We start from the raw sequence: 19,464 nt of genomic DNA on the forward strand, positions 1-19,464 counted from the left end.
CCAGCTGGTGGAGTGTTTGTAGACTTGCCTATTGCTCCCTTTATTACAATGGCTTGGGGTTTTTTTGGGTTTTGGTTTTTGTTTCTTTACTGGGTGGTGGGGATGAAGCAATGATGTTAAAACTGGGTTGCTAACTCAAGACCTTTCAAACTAAGTATGTTTACATGAATCTGAGTGTTGGATCCAATGGAAATGTCTGTATGCTGTTTCCTAGTTAGAACATCAAATAAGAATTTTATTTTCCTGGCTGCCTTCTGAGTTTTGGTTGGCCTATTTTGCACTGCTTTGTTTCTCCAAAATAAACTACTGAAATATAATTGTGCATTTTAAACTTGTTTACAAATGATTGTTAGAACTTTATTTTGTAATTCTCTGAACGCTTGCAGAAATACTATATTTAAATATTACTCCAGACCTTGGCAGTAACTAGAAAACAAGTTTAGGTCATTGGTGTGATCAGTGACATTATTCCCATAGTCTGTAATTTATTTTTTATTTATCGAATGTATCAGTATCACTTTAATTTACCAGGTGCAGTTATGCAGGTACCTGCTGTGATGTGGCATTACAATAGAGTTTTCACATAAATTACCATGCAATTGCTGTACTGCTATATTTCCTTGCAGAAATTAATGTTATGGCTTGTATACTAGAATGTTGTTAAATCACAGGGGCAAATTGGGAGACCAACTTTTCAAAGCCAAAAATGTAAATTATCAAGTATCCAGACATAGAATTACATTATTGCAAAACCTTCAAGCATGAGTTTGTTATTCAGCCTGTACTAAAGTGCTTTTCTGAATTGCTGCCTCATTTGGTAAGTTCAGGATAGTTTTGATTTAAGATAAGCTTCACAGTAAGTTAGTTAATATTCTGTAGTCACGTCTTTTTTTGTCAAAGTAGAGGAGTCTAGTAACATTAGACCATACCAGAATGCCCTTGCTCTTAAAATTGCAGACAATCCGAGGAGATTTTTCCATAATGTCTGTTTGAATTCTGTTGTTGTGGGTTAGAAAAGGCTTTTCTGTGTTTTCAGAGACATAGCTATTATTGCTGTGTTGATGGGAGCAATTGTACTAAAATTATGTGGTCACCAGTTAGCTTTTTAGGGGTTTACTTCTCTTCTGCTTCACTGTTAGGAATCCACAAGAACACCATTAGCCTGACTGGAATTTCTCCAGGTTTTGTGTCAGCATGGTTGAGATGGGACTCTGGTTTCTACTGTAATTTTGTAATCAGCTTCAACAGGTGAAGATTTTTCCCTGTTGAAGAGAATCTGAGTGGTGTTACTGCTGCCTGCAGTGTAAAGTCATCACCATCCTCCTCCCCCTCTAGCTGACTGGGCCATGTTGTGCTTGAGTTTGTAGCCTGTGCCAGAACATCCTGATCGTTGTGTGAACACCAACTGCAGAAATGCAGCCAGACTAGGAGCATTAGTGGTTTATATAATGCAGAACTACCACTGGGCCAGTGATCTTCTGCCTTTGGTTAACCATGTGCAGCCTTTTGTGCTCTTGAGACTGTTGTAATGATAAAGCTGTTTAAAGATCTCCATCCTCAATATGGGACTCTTTATGCAGAGGAGGTCTGCAGCAGGTTGCACAGATGGAAATCTACCAGTTTAATTTGTTTTCATTATAGATGAAAACCTGACCTTGAGGCTTCAGGAGGTAATGAGGATTGCTCAAGATAAATCCTCAAGTTCTCCAGGTTAACTGTGGTTAGTATCCAGCCAGGAAACAACCAGGTGGAGTAGTGGTTAGGTAACAGAGGCAAGACACTGTCCAAAGGCAACAGAATGAATGAGGCCAGAGGTGTTTGATTTGGCTGGAAAAAAGAGTGAAACAAAAGAAAAGTGCTGCTCTTGTTTCTATCCAATTTAGATTCTATGATGATTCTATGACGAAATAATCCAGTCCTTAGATTAATGCTGGTTTCCTAAAGTCTTTGCGTGGCAGCAGTGACAAGTGAGTCAGGCTTTTCCACACTAGCTTGCAGCCTTGCCTTCCACAGCTGTACAGAAAATCTTGGATTTTGTTTTTTTTAGTGCATAGAGTCTATATTGAGTTTGTAGCAGTCTCTCCATGTGCACACTTGCAGGAGTTCACTTGCATTACCCTGCTAATTTGTTTTCCTCTCTCCTTTTTAGTAAGAGGTGTATTGATTTCTGTATTCAGTATCCAGTTACTTTATGGTGTGTATTTTGTAATTAGGAGTATGTGAAAATGCTTTGTGTAGATTAAAATATTTCCTTTAATATAATCTCCTCTCGCTTTCATAGATAAATGGACATGCCATTGCAGATCACATTGCTGATTTTATTTGTAATATTGCTTTAATATCTATTTCAGAGGAATGTAACCTCCAGAAAAGTACTTTCCATATCTTCACTACCTTTCCTTTCCCTGTTCACTCTATGTGGACCCAGACCATCAACACTTGAGCTTTTGACTGGATGGGTTTCAGATCTTTCATGGATTCTGTCACATTTACATGGCCACAAAAATTACTAACGATGGTTGAAGTTTGAGAGGATCCAGGCATAAATGGAGATGTTAGAGTGATTCCTCAGCAACACAACCACAGTAGCATTTGTAGGAAGCAAAGAGAATTGTTTTTGCTCTGTGTGTGCAGGGGCTGTTGTGGCCTGGTTCACTCTGCTGTTAGGGCAGTTTTCCCACAGAAATAAAAAAATCCACAGTGAGAAAACGTCCTGTATCTGTGATGCAGAAGAAGGGTTGGGCTTGGGAGTACAGTCCTGACCAGTGGATATCATGATATCAGTGGTGCAGAATTTCAGTGTATGGTGTTTAATAGCAATCTGGGGAGATGTTTTCTTTCTCTCTCTCATTCTTACCCTGAATCCACTGGGGCTGATTATAGCAGATGCTTGTGGGCTACATGAGCTCATTAGCAGGTGACCTTGCCCAGCATGTCATGAGTTTGCAGAGGGCTTCAGATGTGATGGAAAGTTTTTGTTGATGGCCAGGAAATCTCTTGAAACTCCAGAAATAGCTGAAACAGCAAATGGAGTTCATGAAAATCAGGTCTTCCTCTTCCATCCTTTTAAAGGAAACCCACATTTTATTTCCTCCTTCCTTCTTTACAGAGTAGTTTTTAGACATAAATTATTTTAACATTTTTTTTTGTGTGCAAAGTCATATATACATATATAAAGTTATTAAAAGGTTGAGTATATGTTGAGTATAAAATAGTGACTTCTTTGTTTCAGATGTTAGCAGCCCCTAAAAATGAATTAATGAACTGTCTATCCTCTTGTAAAGTCAGTGCTGTAAAAAAATTTTCAAGAATAAAAGATGTATTAGATGTATCTTTTATTATTTATTTCTGATTCAGTATTTGATACAGCTTGTGTATACCCTTGTGACAGCCACATACTAAACCGCAGTTGTTCTTAACATGCAGTAGCAACAATTCCTTGGGATCCCAGCAGTTTTGAGAAGATTGGCCCTCTGGGTATGAACAGTGTTGGATATTGTCCTTCAGTCTCCAGCATTGCTGCCCTCCTAAGCATGGCTCAGTCTCGGGGACCATTTTATGTGTGTGCTCGGTTCCGCAAGCTCATCGGTATCTGTGTTCAAATCCAGCTGTACAGTGTTCAGAAGTGTGTCTTGTGATTTGCTTCAGCCCGGTTCGCTGTGGTTGCTGAAGCAGAACTCCCATTTTGTACTTAAATTTGTATAGAATTATATAAACCCTTAAAAGATCATGGCTTACTGTAAAACCCAAAAATACTTGCTATTTGGCGTCTTCAATTGCATGACCGATCAGATCTGACAATGGAGATGGTGCTTTCATCTAACAGCATTGATTTCTGTGGTAATATATTCATTTTCTTTTTGTTTGCCAAGCACCTGTTTTGGACAATGTTTTGGTTTCGACAGTAAAGCAATATGCAGTAGGTATTGTGGCATTATCTCTGTAATTGTTTTGAAGAGAGAATTGTCCCTTTCCGACACATAATGAAAATAAATGCCTTATAACAAGTTCTACTTTGCTTCCTCTTTCTGAGTGGATGGGGCAGCAAGGTGAGCAGCTCATTGGGGGAAGCCCATTTTCTTGAGAATTTGATGTTCACATCCCTCTTCTGTGTGGTTGTTCGCAGTCATTTCAGAACTGCTTGTACCAGAAAGATCTGATTTTCTCTTCTAGCACCAGTGGGAAGTCAGCTATGTTTATCTTACTACATAACACAGCTAAATATCACTAGGATTTATGCTACTCTCATACATAAGAATGTTTCTGTAGCGTAGGCTTCTGAGCTGATTATTCTTTCATCATCCTGGATAGGGAATTCTTGATTCCTCAAAACATAGCAGGATTTTTTGTCAGGACCCTATTTTGGCCAGAGAAGGAGAGAGAGGTGTCTCGCCCAGCAGCATCACATTTTGCTAAGCAGCAAGCACTCTCAGCAAGGACACTCATGTAAACACTGCCTGGGGCTCGCTGTGCCAGCCCCAAAGCCAGGACCTGCCACGGTGAGTTGGGAAACACCACAGAGCAGAGGGTCAGCAGCTACCAGCTCGTGGTGTATCCTCCCAGGCCCAGCTCTCAGGCCTTGAATGCCATCTTTCCCTTTGGAGAAAGTCCTTGGGTCCCAAATATTTGTGATTACTTGAATATCCAATTAAGACAGTATTTTCTCTTAGCTCCATCAAATAACATTTTTCCTCCTGTTGGTTTTGCAGCTGGTATAGACAAATTACATCTGCTGCCAGCATCTTTTGTGGAAAAAAACTTGTCTAACTCCTTTGGAGGTGGCTGTGTATCTATGGTAGTTTTTTGGCTTCTTGGGCTTGGGGTTGGTTTTTGGTTTGGTGAGTCGGGTTTTTTTTTTGTTTTGGTGGAAGTGTGGTGGGGGTCTGAGAGTTTCTGTGGATTTAATGGGTCATGTAGACCTGAGTTTGGAAGGAGTTGTATGGGTGATACTGCCACCAGAGACTGCCACAAAAGATAGGGAGAAACTAAATACAATATATAACTGAATTGTAGAGGAGATCTGTATGTAAAATGTGACTTCTCTAGATGGAGTAACTCCCTAATAACTGACATTTTAGTACTGTTTCTGTGGAACAGCTTTGGTTTCACTTCTATTCCTACACACATTTCCCTGAGGTTAAAGGGGTTGAGATCTCCTCAGGATGAAATTGAAAGACTCACAACTCACTCCAGTGCACTTTTCTTGCCTGGTGGCACTGCCCACTCAGCAGCTCCTCAGCCCTCCCTGGGATAGCTGCCCCCGTGGGTGGAGGAGAGCTCTGGGCAGCCAGCACTGGTGAGACCCTGTGTGCCCACCTCCCGTGCAAGGCACTCTACAGCCAACAGCGCTGATGTTTTTAGCAGAATAAAGGAACATGTCTAGTTCAAAGCCTGGCAGCCATTCCCTGAGCATCTCAGCTGTTCTGTGGGCAGCAGAGCATGAGAGAGAACGGAGTTTCAAACCACAGGTCTGGAATACAGCCCTGGGTTGTTCTTTTCCTCTCCTGCCAATACACATAGAACATCTAAAATTTTATGATCAGTGTTCAGGATTTTGGGGCCAGCTTCCTCAGCCCAGTCAACACCTGGTCCTCCAGCTGCCTTGTGGCCTGAAGCCCAATGATGGGGATGGTTCTGCCTGTAAGCACAATGCCAGCAAGGCACCATGGCTCCTGTGAGCCAACACAGAGAGGGGTGTCCCCTCAGGACAGGCCTTCACCTCTGGGGGAGCACAGACAGTAATTTTCCTGGTGACTATCCTGTTTGTTACTTCTTTTTTTCGTTCTAATCCACTCATGTGTTGTCCAAATAGCTTGACTTCAAAAGGAGTGCGGCCTGCAGGTCAAAGGAGGTTGATTGTCCTGCTCTACTCTGCTCTCATGGGACCCCACCTGGAATAAATACTGCATGCAGTTTTGGTGCCCTCAATGTAAGAAGGACATGGAGCTATTGGAGCAAGTCCAGAAGAGGCCATGAAGCTGATAAGAGGACTGGAGCATCTCCCCTCTGAAGACAGGCTGAAGAAGTTGGGGCTGTTTAGCCTGGAGAAGAGAAGGTTGTGTGGAGACCTCATAGCAACCTGCCAGGATCTGAAAGGACTCCAGAGAAGTTGGAGGGGGACTCTTTGTTATGAGCTGCAGTGACAGGACATGAGGCAATGGGTACAAATTGAAAGAAGAGAAATTTAGGTTATATGTTAGGAAGAAGCATTTTACTGTGAGGGTAGTAAGACATGGGAACAGGTTGCCTGGGGAGGCTGTGGATGGCCCAACCCTGGCAGTGTTCAAAGCCAGGTTGGATGAAGCCTTGAGCATCCTGGTCTAGTGGAGAGGTGTCCCTGCCCATGGCAGGGGGAATTGGGACTAGATGATCTATAAAGTCTATTCCAACCCCTAAAATGTTATGATTCTATGGCTTGGTCCAGTATTGCCCTAAGTGTTAAAAATCTTAACTGTTTTCTCTCTGATCAACCCCATGTTCATCAATGAACTACAGGTGTGACCAAGGTCTCACTGGAGCACCCAGGTCACCCAGTGCCAGGGCTGAGCTGTATGGCACCAGCAAGCCCTGGGTGGCTGGAGAGATCCTCAAAGTGTCCTCGATGCTGGAGCCTGGGTAAGGAGGGAAACTTCATCACTGTGTCTGTGCTGACAGGAGCCCTCCACTCCCCCCCTCTCTGTAGGACCAGCCCAGCCCTGCAGCATGCTGACAATGGAGACTGAAGCTGACAAAACAAAGGAAGGAACCCACTGCAGTTTTATTTTTCCTTAGATAAATTTTTTATATAGAATATATTACAGTCAGAGTTCTCAGCTTTTAATCAAAAGATAACAAGTTATTGCAGTTTTTTTTTTTACCCAGTGAAACTACCGGTGAAAGGAGAACTTTCTAGAAAGCTGTTTTGTCTTTTAAAAAAAAGAGGGAAAAAACCCCCACCCAGACAGAAAATAGACATGTAGGTTGCACTTCACACCCACCAGTGCCCAGCAGGGCAGGTAGGCACCCATGTGTACAGGGAGCACGAGGGGAAGCAGCGGCGATGGGCACAACACTATGGAGAGGGAGGCAGGCCTGGGTGCTAGCAAGGTCGGTTCCTAGGCACGGTGCTTCTGCTCAGCTTAATTGCTTTTCAATCAGGAAATGAAGGAAGGTGGGGAGGGAGGCGGTGGTGCTGTCACCTGCACAGGGAGGGCAGGAGCTCTCAGCCTCGCCGCAGCTCATGCAGCTTGTGGGCGACGCGCTCCAGCTCAGCCTCGATGGCAGCCAAGCTCTCCAGCTCCTGGTCCTGCAATGAAAGCCCAGGGCATGTGTCAGTGCCTGTGGGTGGGCAGCCCTTGCCCTCCAGAGCTATGGAAAGCTGGTGCACAAGCACAGCCAGATCCTACTCCATTCCTCTGCCTGCCCCTGCGTTTGTCCCTCTGCACAGATGTCTGTGCACAGCACTGCTCTGTCCTCAGTGTTTGATTGCTGCACCTGGTGATGGGATGAGACATGCTGCTGCCATCCTTCTCCAGCCCTGCTGCCTGGCAGGGCCGTCTCCGGTGGGTTTGTGTCTCAAGAACATGGGGTTGGAGGGAAATGGCTGCAGGTTCTGTGAAAAGGCTCTGGGTGCCTGCACTGAGCCAGTGGTGTCAAACTGGGATGGGCACAGGTGTCTACAGCAAGTGCAGCATGTGCCCTGCTCATGGAGGAGACAGCAGTGTGCCCTGTCCTCACACAGCCCTGGGTGTTTGAATGCACCTCCACTACCAAAGGATGCTTCTCTGTTTGGGGAACTAATGACTGAGGAAGTAATCAATTCAAAGGCTCAAGCTGCCCAACGCTTGGTGGTCTTTCTATAGTGGCTCTTGTGTATCTACGCTGTCACCTGAGTCTGTTATATTTAGTGCAGGCACTCAATCTCCTAACTGCGTGGCTTTGCCTGAACTTGGGTCATATCCAGCTGACCCTGTCTTCCTGCCAGCCCTGCCTGTCCCTCACAGCTGCCATCACCTGGGGCTCACTGCAGACATGCACTACTCAGGTACACAGCAACAGGCTCTGCAAGGGCTGTAGGTGCTAAAAGTGCCTTTTCCAATCAGCAGAGCTGAGATGACAGCCTCTCTCCTGTGCAGAGGGAGCAAAGCCCTCCTGCTGCCTGCAACAGCCACCGAGCACAGGCCAGCACTGAGCCACTGCCCTGCACTGCATGTGGCTGGTGTGAAAAAATACAGGATGTAAAAATAAATAGTTTTTTTCTCTTCCCTGAGCTATTTTCCTAAACAGGGACAAAGTCACTCTGCCCCTTCACATGGCCCTTGGCTCAGCCCCTGGGAAGGCCCCATCTACAGCAGGGTGCCAGCAGCTCAGGGTGCCTGCAAGCACCCAGAGAGCCCAAGCAGCTGTTGCAGTGTGTTTTGTTTGAAGTGGGTCAGGGAGTAGCCAGCTGAGGCCTGCCCTGCTGGAGGAGAGCTTTGACTGCAAAGAGAACTTGTTCAGACTCAGAACACTGACTTGTGCCGTGACCATGTGCTCGGGTTTGCTTCTGCCTGGCCCCACAGGCTGAGCCCTGGAGAATCATAGAATCAGCAGACAGCACTCTCAGCCCCTGTCTGTGCCTGCACTGGCCAAGCCACACAGCCACATGGCCCAAAAAGGAGGAGAGGGGACAGGATGGCAGCTGCTCTGGCAGAGCCAGAGCCTGTGCCTTTCCTTCCCTCACTGCTGGGTGCCTGGTCTTGATGCTTCCTCACTAAATCCCAGAGGCCCTGATCTAGTTTTAAAACAACAACCCAACAAAGTCTTGTTGCAGCTGTAAACAGCAGTTTTGCAGCCTCAACAACCTCCTTTCCAGTCCCAGTCCCCTTTTGGCTGAGTCCACCACCTTGCAGACAAGGTGCACCCCAGAGCCAGTGGCAGGGGCAGGTGGGGAACAGCCTTCCTTGGGGGAGAGACCTGGGGTGTGAGCAGATGGTTGTGACAAGGCAGATGGGGCAGTTCACCCCACTGCATCCCTACTTAGAGCTGAGATGTTTGACTTTGCTTTGAACCAGCACAACTGGAGATGCTCTCTTAGTGGGGGATGCTGATGGGCAACCTTTGGCCAGTGGTTTGGTGCATAACAAGGGGGTGTTTTGGAGGCAAGAGAGCTGCAGCAAACTGGCTTCACTGACCTGCTGCCCCAGCCTGTTCCCAGGCACATAATCATGGCCTGTCCCAGGGCAAACACCTGCCAAACCCATGCCCAGCCCCACTGCCCAGCTCCCTGCATTATCCCAAATCAACTCCTGTGCCTGGAGCTGGGGGTCAACACAAAGGCAAAGACACCACTCCTGGCTGCTGGGGAGGTGCTGAGCTACTACCTAGCATCACACAAGATATCAGTGAAGGAGATCTACAACTCTGGAATCGTGGCTCAGATGTATTCCTATAGCTGTCAGCCATTCCCACCCCAACACTCCAGGTTTCTCACCATGGCTGTGCTCCTGATTTACCTCTGTAGGAGATTTGACATTACTCACTCCATCTCTGAGCTAAGAAAAGCATTCCCTTTGACTTGGAAGGGCTTTGGAACACAAGACCCAACCCAGGCTCCTGATACAGCTCTGGTCATGATGTCCAGCACAGGCCAATGCAACAGTCCTGTCACTGGAGTCACGACTACGTAGGGCAGTAGTCACTAAAAAATAAAATCCAAAGGTCAACCAGGTGCAAATTTCAATAATACCCGGGGCTGGATGACTAAAAGTTCATTAAACATCTCCTTAACATCACAGAGAGCCAATACTGGCTACATTGACATCAGGATACCATCCACATCTCCAAGCATAGTTTGGATAACAGGTGGGATTTATTCATAAGCCTATGTACACCAACCTCTGTTCTCCTGTTAGCGCTGCCCTCCTCATCCTTCTTTTCTTCAGGCATAGGAGCAAGTGGGAATCCTCCTTCACTGCTGTCCTCCTTCGAGTGATGCTTCCACAACCTCCTCACACCTTCCTCTGGGCTGTTGAAGGCATACTTGCGGGACCGAAATGCCTTTTTCATGGACCTCTCTGAGTCTTCCCCACTATCATTTTCCTCCATGCGCTTCTTTGATGTCAGCTGCTTAGCCAGCTCATCCATTTTGTTCCACCTCTTGGTATCTTCCCACTCCCTGGAGGACTCCTCCTCCATCTCATCACTTTTGGCATCTCTGGGCTGGAAGATGTCCTCCTCCCCCTGCATCCTCTCATCCTCCAGGCGATGCCTTCCTCCTCTTGATGCCCGGGGCTGCTCTTCCTCCTCCTCCTCCTCTTCCTCCTCCTCCTCCTCCGAACTCTGCCCATCTTTGCTAAATCCCAGAGCATCGCCGTTGTCTGAAAGAGCATTAAACACAACAGTGAACAGAAGTGTTAACCTGGCTACACTCCACCTTTGAACTGAACCTTCAGGGGTGATGACAGATGAGTTTCCTGACTTAAGCCCACTTTCCCAGGAAATACCCCCTTATGTCACCATGTCAGTAGCACAGCTTGGAGACAGCAGTAAAAAAAACCCTGTAGGAAGTCCAAGAAAAAAGAACTAGTTGTCCCCAGGTGCTATGAGAGCTGAGCAGCAGGAAGAGCCTGTTACCTGCTGTACACAGGCCCACACATCAAGTGCTTGAGGCAGTGTCTGGGTGCCTCCTGGCAGAGGTATTTCTCTAAACTCAGTAAGCTCCTGTCTGAACCTTTTGGCTTTCAAGCCTCTAATCCATCTGCTGTAGTGCTCTGAGCTCACCCCAGGAAGGTATCAGTGCAGGTGTCTGGGATACATACTGTCATCTCCCTGCATCTCCTCAGCCTCCTCGTCCTCCTCAGCCAAATCAAGTGACCTCTCTGCTTCAGTAGGGTCCTCCTCTGTAGCATCATCTCCATCATCCTCACGCTCCACGCGCTCCCCTGTCACCTCCTTGTTATGCTCCTGGCCCTGCCTGGATGGCTCCTCTCCCTTGTCCTCAAGCTCCAGGCTGTCCCTGGAGCCTCTGGGCTCCTCCTCTTCATCCCCTTGCTGTTGCTGCTCATCCTCACTGAAATCTTTGCCAAAGTGGTTGTCCAAAGCTTTGTCTTGCTGGACATCCTCTATATCCCTGATGTCATTGCTCTCTGATTCCTCCTGGTCCTCTTTCTCAACAGGATCAGTATCCCTTGGCCTGGGTGCCCTCTCCTCCAGACTGTTTCTTTCCTCTTCTCTTGAATCTTCATTTTGCTGGGGTTTCTGTGCCATCAGCTCAGCCAGGGACTCAGTGGGCTGCTCCTCTTCAGGGCGCTCCCCTGCTGCATCTATAGAGGGAGGAACAAGAAAAGCCTCTGCTGAGAGCTCATTTCACAACCAGCAAAGTCCAAGCATTTCTTAGGGAGCTGCAGCCTTGCTCAGCAATCTGCTTAACCAGCCCATGGATCCTTTTGCAAGTCACTTCAGCATATGTTTGCATTCAAGCAAGCCAGTGCTCTCTCTGGTGCCTGAGCTCCTGGAGAGACTCTCGAGGCTGAAGTTAAACATATGCTCAAGTGTTTTGCTGTGGCACAGTCCTCATCACCATCTCTTGAGAAGCCAGCAACAAACTCACCCTGCATGAAACCAGATTGCATGTCAAAGGAAATCGTTTAGGAGTGTAATATGGTGCTTGCACAGCTCTCCCTGCTCTGAGTGCTGCTCCAGCATCTCATCCTTGTTTCTCCCACCAGGCAGAAGAGGCAGTCAGCCCTGTTCACAGGTAGCAGGAGGGAGGGGAAAGCAGCTCTGCTTCTGCAAAGGATCTGCTTCTGCTAAGGAGCCACTCAGCAGGAGCTTAATGTGGCTTGGGTATTTGCTCTTGCACAAGTGATACTGGTCTCTTAACATAATTAGCCATAGAAATCACTTTGCAAAAGAAAAGGTGAGGGCTAAAAAGCCAGATAGGTATGGAAAGGCAGTGCAGCCCCAAAGAGGGGTAAGGAGGGGATGCAGAGGGCTGGTCACACAGGACCAGTGAGCACCAGTCACACCATGCTGGTGTCACTAGACTGCCAGCTGGCCTGAAGGGCCCAATGTCCCCACACTACTGGAGCAGGAGGTTCAGGTCTGCCCTGGCAGGAGGGAGATCCAGTGCCACCATCCTATCTGTTGGCTTTTTGCCATGCTGGCTGCCTCAGCAGCCCCTGAGGGTATCACTTTGGGCAGCTTTAGACTGAAGTTTCAGCATCACTGTGCTGCAGTGGTTCAGCCACATGCCCCAGAGCCCTCTTGTGACCCTCTGTGGGGGTAGTGTTGCTGGATGAGGAGCCATCTCACCCTACATTGGCATTTTGTCTTCCTGACAAGAAGAAGGGAAGGGGCCGAACTCTCCTTTCCACTAAACCGCTTGTGTATAGTGAGGTCATAGAAACATAGTGACAAGGAGAAATCCCAGCTGAATGGGATTTCTAAGATGCAGGTGTTTTATGTGGGTGTGTGTGCTGTGTCTATATCAGGTTCAATTTTCCCTTCAGAGACCCATTACCTAATATCTTAGGTGCCTGGAAACATGGAGGGCAGGCACAGACCCAGGAAACTCTTGGCTGTATCACTGAATCTTTCGTGGGATTTCCCTGGCTGTGACTCATTTTGAGCATTAGGAGTGAGTTATGGTGTCAGCAGCAGGGTGGAAAAGATCAGTATCAGTTTGGTAACTTGACCATCACCAGTTACTATAGCTCAAATACTACATATTGTTTAAGCAGGTAAATTAGAACAAAGTAAACATCAGGTTGCTTGTGTGTGTCAGTGGCAGCATCAAAGAAGATGCCTAAGCAAGAAGCAGATGGACATATCAAGGCTGTTAGAAAGAACATCCTTGTTTACAGCCTGACCTGGATTTCCCAGGGATAGAGACTGACACTGACCTCTCTGCTTGTTCTTGTCATTTTGGCTTTCAAGGACTTCAGAAAGTTCATCTTCGAAGCCACTGCTTTTCTTCTGCTGCTGAGTTCTCTCATTGGCACCTGCATCAAGCAACAAAAAGTAAAAAAACAGAAAGTAGAGGTAGGAGAATAGTTCTGTGCCCTTTATATTTTCTACAGTGGACAAATCTGCCGAAGGGGAGCTGAGAGGTGAAGTGAGACTGGAGGATATGTGAATCAACTGCAGGAACAGAACTGCCATCAACATTGTCATCTGCAGGAAATAAAATGGTCCCTAGACAAACAGAGAAGCAGGGTTGCTAGGAAAACTAATACTGATGGAGATCTAGGGAATAAGAGATGCTGAACTGCACCACACTGAGGCCAATAGACAACTTCAGCATTGGAATATTGAAGGATAAAAATTGTTCCTGACAGATTCTGTTCACATACGTCTGTTAAGGTGAGCACTGATAGTTCCCATACCCTCCAGCCTGGTTGTGGGGGTTCCTCTCCTTAGGGCGCTGGGAAGAAGCAGCAGCATTCATTCCCACTGCAGAGATAGTCTGGGGCTCCAAGGCCCCATGCCTCAGCCTCTGGGATTATGGAGCCCACTTGACAAACAGAACAGCCTGGAGAAAGGGTATACAAGCTGGAGGTCGGAGTGTAGCTGTCCTGGCAACCAGAAATCCCCAGGCATCCCCATCCCAATAGGATCTGCAAGCCAAGCAGTCCCTGTCTAACCCAACTCACATTCTGCTTCTATGCCTTAACGCAATGGCAAGAGCCAAAATCCCCAGCCTAGTCCTCTCCTGCCCAGAACTGAATGGTGTGGGCTCTCCAGCCCACAGAAGAGCAGAACCAGATGCAGGCAGCTCAGAGGAGACCAAGGTAAACACCTTAGTGCTACAAGACTGTTCCACTCCATGCCAAGTGTCACAGCCTGTCTAATATCTGAGTGTTCCTTCTCAAACCCCTAGTGTGCCTGGGCAGCAGCATCCCAGCACACTGAAGAGGCCCAGGTTTCTTTCTTGAGGATCATCAGAGCATACATGGAGCCCATCTAAGGTCACTGCCCAGCTGGCCCCTCCACCATTTGGGTAATGACTAAAACATGGCTTTGGGAGCCACACGAGACTCTCCCAGTCTTGTCTCCCAAATTTTTCCTCTCTCTTCTCCCTGTTGCGTCTATGGCCTCCCTGCTCTTAAAACATTCTGCTAGCATTGCCTTCCAGCCATCCCTGGCAAACTTGCCACACAGGAGCAGGGCACAGGGATGCCCTGGTGATCTTCTCCCTGGTGATGCCCAGCTGCCACTTGAATTACCCCAGGGAGAAGGAGGAGGGAAGATCAGGAGGTACTCTCCCTGCATCCTGGGGAGAACCCTGATGCAGTCTCAACTGGGCCACCTGGACAGAGGCATCTGGACTAGCTTTAAAGCAGTCTTGCCTGGGACCTACACATCAGCTCTGGGCAACTAGGCATGTGAGAATAACCTTTTTTCCCCTTGCACACCCCTTTGCACAGATCTGTGTTGCTGCTGCTCTCACATTGACCTCTGGTGAGCAGCCTGCACCTCTTCAAATCAAAGAGACTTGCATTTGAGTTAAGGAAGCCAAGAAAAATCCCCATTAGCTCATGAACATTTTCACTGGAGTCTTTAGGTGCAAGTCCTACTCAATGCTCAGTGTGGCTTCCCTTCTGCCACACATAGGTTTAGTGCTAGACTCCAGCTGCACAGTGAAGGTTTTCTTGCCTTTCATTCTAGTTTGGGAGCTGACAATTATTTGTTGAATTAAATTGCAGTGCTTCCTTTTAGGGTTCTCCCACTCCAAAATGTCTATATTCTGCATCACCTACAAGTTACATTGACAATCATTGAAATCATCAGATACATATTGGAGTTACTATAAGCAAAATTCCTGTCCCCACTCACATATTTTCTACTGCAAGTCCTGGAACTCTATTTCCTAGGACATATTTTTATTATCTCAAATCACAAGGTTTGTAAAATGTAATATAAAATTTAAAAATTGATGTAAAATGTAAAATAAAAAAAAATGTAAAGAAATATAAAATCAAAAACTCCTGACCAAACAAGCAATAAACCTGTGGGGGTAACACAAGGAGTTATACTAGATGAAACCACTCTTCCCTATAGTTATATTCCTAAATAACTACACTGACACTGTACCTTGAGCAGCAATTTCCTGAAGTTCCTTCAATAAGTTTTGGTGGCGAAGGATAGAAATGATTCGTTCATCTGCAATAGAGGAAACTTAGTAGTCAGACAAGGTCCTTCCAGCCCCAGGAAATGAAAAAGAACCCCAAATGCCACCTCCCTCTTCATTTGCTCCTTTCTCTCCCTGGCCCTGATTTGCTGTCACACCTCTTAGCCGTGTGATTAAGATGACAGGAAGGTCCTATGAAACACAGACAGCTTCAGTGTGATGCATGGTCTGGGCCAGGCAGTGGCTCCATCCCTGCTTTTGGGGCCTGGCACAGCCCAGTGGGGTTCCTGTGAGGAAGGTGAGTGTGTCAGGGACCCCTTGACAGGCTCTAGAGCATGTGTGAGGACAGGACCAGCCCCTGCTTGCCAGACCTGCCCTTGCTGATGCCCAACATTAAGCCCAGGCCTGTACCTCCTCGGAGTGTTTCTAGGCATTCCTCACTGATCGGCAGGGGGTTTGGCTTAGATAAAGTATCAGAGATGACCTCTACAATGCACTTCATCACCTAGAAAGAGACAAAAATACAAATGAAAGAATGGCTTTTATGTCTTTTGTTCCTAAATCTACTTGTTACCCAGGCTAAAATGCAGCAGATGATAGCACAGATCTTCTTGCTTTTCTGGTCAAGCCAGAACTGAATGTTCGGTTCCTGTTTTACCCAAAGCAGGAACAGAAGGTACCTCCTGCAACTGAGAAGTGAGCAAATGACATGTGACAATGGAAAATGCTTCTTCAACGTGACACACAATTCAGCTGAGGATTTCATGGGTTCAGGCCATCCCAGAGCTTGGGCATATCAGGGGAGTAAAGGGTATCTGGCTGTATACAGAGAAAGCTCAAAATCATCCCCTTCTGACCCAATATATCTCAACTTGCATCTCATAAAAGAGCTCACTGGGAAGTTGTAGAGCAACAAGTGATCATTGCTGTTCATTAGGTGACCTAGAAATTTTGCATGCTATTCAAGCTCTGAGAAAGGCACCATAGTTAGACTGCAGCTAGGCACAGAGGGTGAGGTGAGGCAAACTGCGCTTTCAAACACCGCTGAGAAACACTGGTCTGAAACCCTAGAGAAGGACAAGGCACTCTGGAGAAGTGTTTGGCTTTGTGCTTTGAGTGTTCAAACCATCTGTTATAGACTGGAAGAGCTGTACATGGCAGCAGGTCATCTGAAAGCAAAGATGTTCTGATGGATCTTCTCAGACAGGATGAGCTCTGGGCCCACCCTTTCCAGGAGCCTTTTTCTCCAGTGTGAAACGAGAAGCATTATTTATCTAGTTTGTCACCTGTACTGACACTGCAGGCCTAACTCACTGCAAGCACCACTGCAGCACCACTGATCCCACAGAGAGCCCAGTGCTGTATGTGTGGTATGAGAATAAAAACCACATGTGCAGAGGCAAGTGAGCACCTCTGGCATGCATGAAAACATCCTTGCCCACAACAAGACACATCACTGGGAGCCCTAATATGTTGTCATGGTATATCCTAATGGTCACACAGGATAGAAGCATTCACTGCAGACTGGTGCTGGTTAGTAGTGCAGGAGTCAGGGTGCTCAGCTCAAAAGGATGATCATCTACAAATCAGCCTAGAAAGTATGCAGGGCTCACAACTGCCTGGAGGGGGGGGGGGGGGCAAAAAAAAAAGGAAAAGACAGGCTAAATTGAAAAAAAATACAAGTAACCCTTGGGGGCAAAAAATCCACTCACTAAACCTCTTTCTACTGATGATTTCTGCAGGCAGCCCTGAGAGCCCTGACCTCTCTCACAATGTACCATTCTCAGGAGAGCAGAGCACTGAGGCTGCAGCAGAAATTAAACACAAGTCAGCAGTTTCCAGCCATCTACAATGGTGCTCATTCAAGCAAATGGATATATTTGTTGACCAGCTGGAATGGGCAAATTTTCACCCTGTGTAAGGAGAGAATTCTGCTTCTGCAGATCACAGCCATAAAATGCCAAACTCCTATAGTCCATACAGTTTGGAGGGATTGCCTGATGGATCAAAAATGCTACAAGAAAGAGCTAAAAAAAAAAAAAAAGCAGGGGAAGTTCCATAGTATCATTCTTCTATACCACAAGCAATCCAAAAATACTGATTTTAGGTGACTTTGAGTCACCTCTCTCTACCATTAAATAGAAAAATACCAGCTTCTGATGTTTCTCTTCCACATTTCCCAACCTCTCGACCCATTTATTGCTGCACTATTCAATGCAGCTTCAGAAGTAAGGATTTTCTCAGCATGAGAAATAAGAATTTGGTTCAATGAAATATTCTATTCAAGATTTTTGAAGACTTCTAAGCTGATTTAAGGTCTTTGTCTGAGTACAAAGAAACACATCAGTCACCACAAAAATACAGTCAACTCCGTGGAGGAACTTTGTAAGGTAATGAAATGAAGAGTGCAGTCATTTCACAACACTCTCCTTGTCTTTTATAAGAGCGAGTCTTGCAGAGTGAGGTTTCACAAGGTCATGAAATAACAGCCTGCATCAGGAAATGGAAGAGATCCTTTCCAAATGAATGCAATTAATCCAGTGCAGAAACTCAGACTGGAATTTTGCCATAGCTATCATCTAACCATGAGTATGTAACTGGATCCTTAAGAGCAGCTCACCATGTCCCTACACAGAAATCTCCAAAGGATCGTGTCCTTACAAGGACAGACTTCTCCATATTTGAGTTTGGCTAGGCTCAGACCTTTCTGAAATGTATGGTTTTAAGTGGAAAATGGTGTCCTTCAAGCACAAGAGCAGATAAACACCAGAGACCTTTAAATGTTTTGGTTGTGTTAAGGTCCCTGTGGAAAGCCCTTGGTGTAAGAAAACTCTGAAAAACTGCCCAGGAAAGGCCTGCAGGTTCTGACTACCCATTACACAGCCCTGAGCCACCCACAAATGCTGGTGGCACAGAGCATGGTGTGTAGGAAGAGCTGCAGTGCCTGTTGCTGTACTCATGTGATGATATCCCTGCCATGATCTGTTTCGTAAGACAAGGACTTCCTTCACTGAAGTGCTGTGTCTCAGAGGATGGGGAAGGCAGGAAAGCCCTAATGGCTCCTTACAACTGCAGCAAATTGAAAAGAAAGCTGATTTTCCCCTCAGCTAGAGCCTGTGTCACTGTAATACAGGGGGTGGGGGGAGAATCCTTCCTTGGTAGAAGCATTTCCATAGAGTTGCACCAACTACCGCAAAAGTGGTTAGGTTTTTTTCATATAAAACATATTGGGGAATAGATCTCACAAGGACAATTGTGGAATTAATGGATTGTCCTACCAGCTGCCTAATGAGCATCCCACTCTGGCATGGCCAGTTGATGGGGTAAGTATCCAGAGTCCCCTTCCTCAGTTAGCAGCACACATGCCAAGGAAGGCACCCAGTGCCTCACAGGTCATGGCTCAGCCCCAACAAGGGCTAAGCAGGCTAAAAGTCTTAACAAAGCAACTGCTGTCCAGCCCCAGGCACGTCTGACAGGAAACAGGGGGGCGTTGCTCATGGTACTTGTCCTATAGGTATCGTACAATGGAGTCTGTGCTGAGACTGACACGAACGTGCCCTCCCCTACTACTGCCTGGGGAAAAACAATACGTGCCTAGAAGATTTCAGAACACAAAACAGTTCAAGAAGCAAGGGGGAAAAGGCTGGGGTTTCCTTTCTGAACATGAATTTCTGCAGATGCTTTAATTTGAGCAGCCAAGAGATCAGATGATCTGAAACACTATAGGCATTACAATAAGGCAGGAGGGTAGAGGGGTGGGGGGTGAGGGTGTCTTTCACAGATAAACACAGGCAAACCCTCCTATCCAAAGCATTTAGGTGCCAAAAGCCCACGAGGAGTGCACACATTTACGAAGCAGAGCTATAAATGACAGAGGGGTGTGACACAGATATATATGCACGGAAGTCTATAAAAGAAGGCTGGAGAGGTCAGCCAAGTCCTGCACTGCTTGTAGCCATCCAGACAGGCTGAGCAGTAGCTGAGAATGGATTAGCAAGCTGAGAGTACCAGTTGCCTATTTTCCCAGAACATGCATGTTCAAGTAACACAACACACACATACAAACACAGATGTATACACTCCCAAACACACACTGCTCCAGCAATGCCCATTCCTGAATCACATCTCCCCCACTCTCCCCTGAGTCACCTCCTGTTGGGAGGTTTGAAAAGCTGAAGGTAGGAGGACTAGGGAGAGGTATACCCAGTCTCCATCTCCTCTCTACACAAGCTTGTCTGATCCCTCTAGTACATCCTGAGGGACTTCATCGGGTGCCCAGAAGTGTATGCACAAAGGGTAAACTCTGGTAGGAAGGGAGAGGGGATGGATCCTGCTGTAGGGATCTCATGCAAATTCCTGGTACTTTCTACAAA

At 46.6% G+C, this 19,464-nt stretch overlaps 1 protein-coding gene across 1 annotated transcript in view; it reads right to left on the reverse strand.

Annotated features, from left to right (window-relative positions):
- Positions 1–7,201: 7,201 nt before the first annotated feature.
- Positions 7,202–19,464, reverse strand: part of CHGA (chromogranin A (parathyroid secretory protein 1)) — a gene marked incomplete at its 5' end in the record, with an annotated part of 12,395 nt that continues 132 nt past the window's right edge. The window contains 6 exons of the mRNA XM_009076143.1: positions 7,202–7,285; positions 9,856–10,337; positions 10,779–11,282; positions 12,864–12,962; positions 15,055–15,123; positions 15,503–15,596. Of these exons, the coding sequence (XP_009074391.1) occupies positions 7,202–7,285; positions 9,856–10,337; positions 10,779–11,282; positions 12,864–12,962; positions 15,055–15,123; positions 15,503–15,596 (1,332 nt within the window). The remainder of the gene's footprint in view (positions 7,286–9,855; positions 10,338–10,778; positions 11,283–12,863; positions 12,963–15,054; positions 15,124–15,502; positions 15,597–19,464) is intronic.

The sequence above is a fragment of the Acanthisitta chloris genome, unplaced genomic scaffold, assembly GCF_000695815.1.
Source record: "Acanthisitta chloris isolate BGI_N310 unplaced genomic scaffold, ASM69581v1 scaffold7006, whole genome shotgun sequence".
NCBI classification, from domain to species: Eukaryota; Metazoa; Chordata; class Aves; order Passeriformes; family Acanthisittidae; genus Acanthisitta; species Acanthisitta chloris.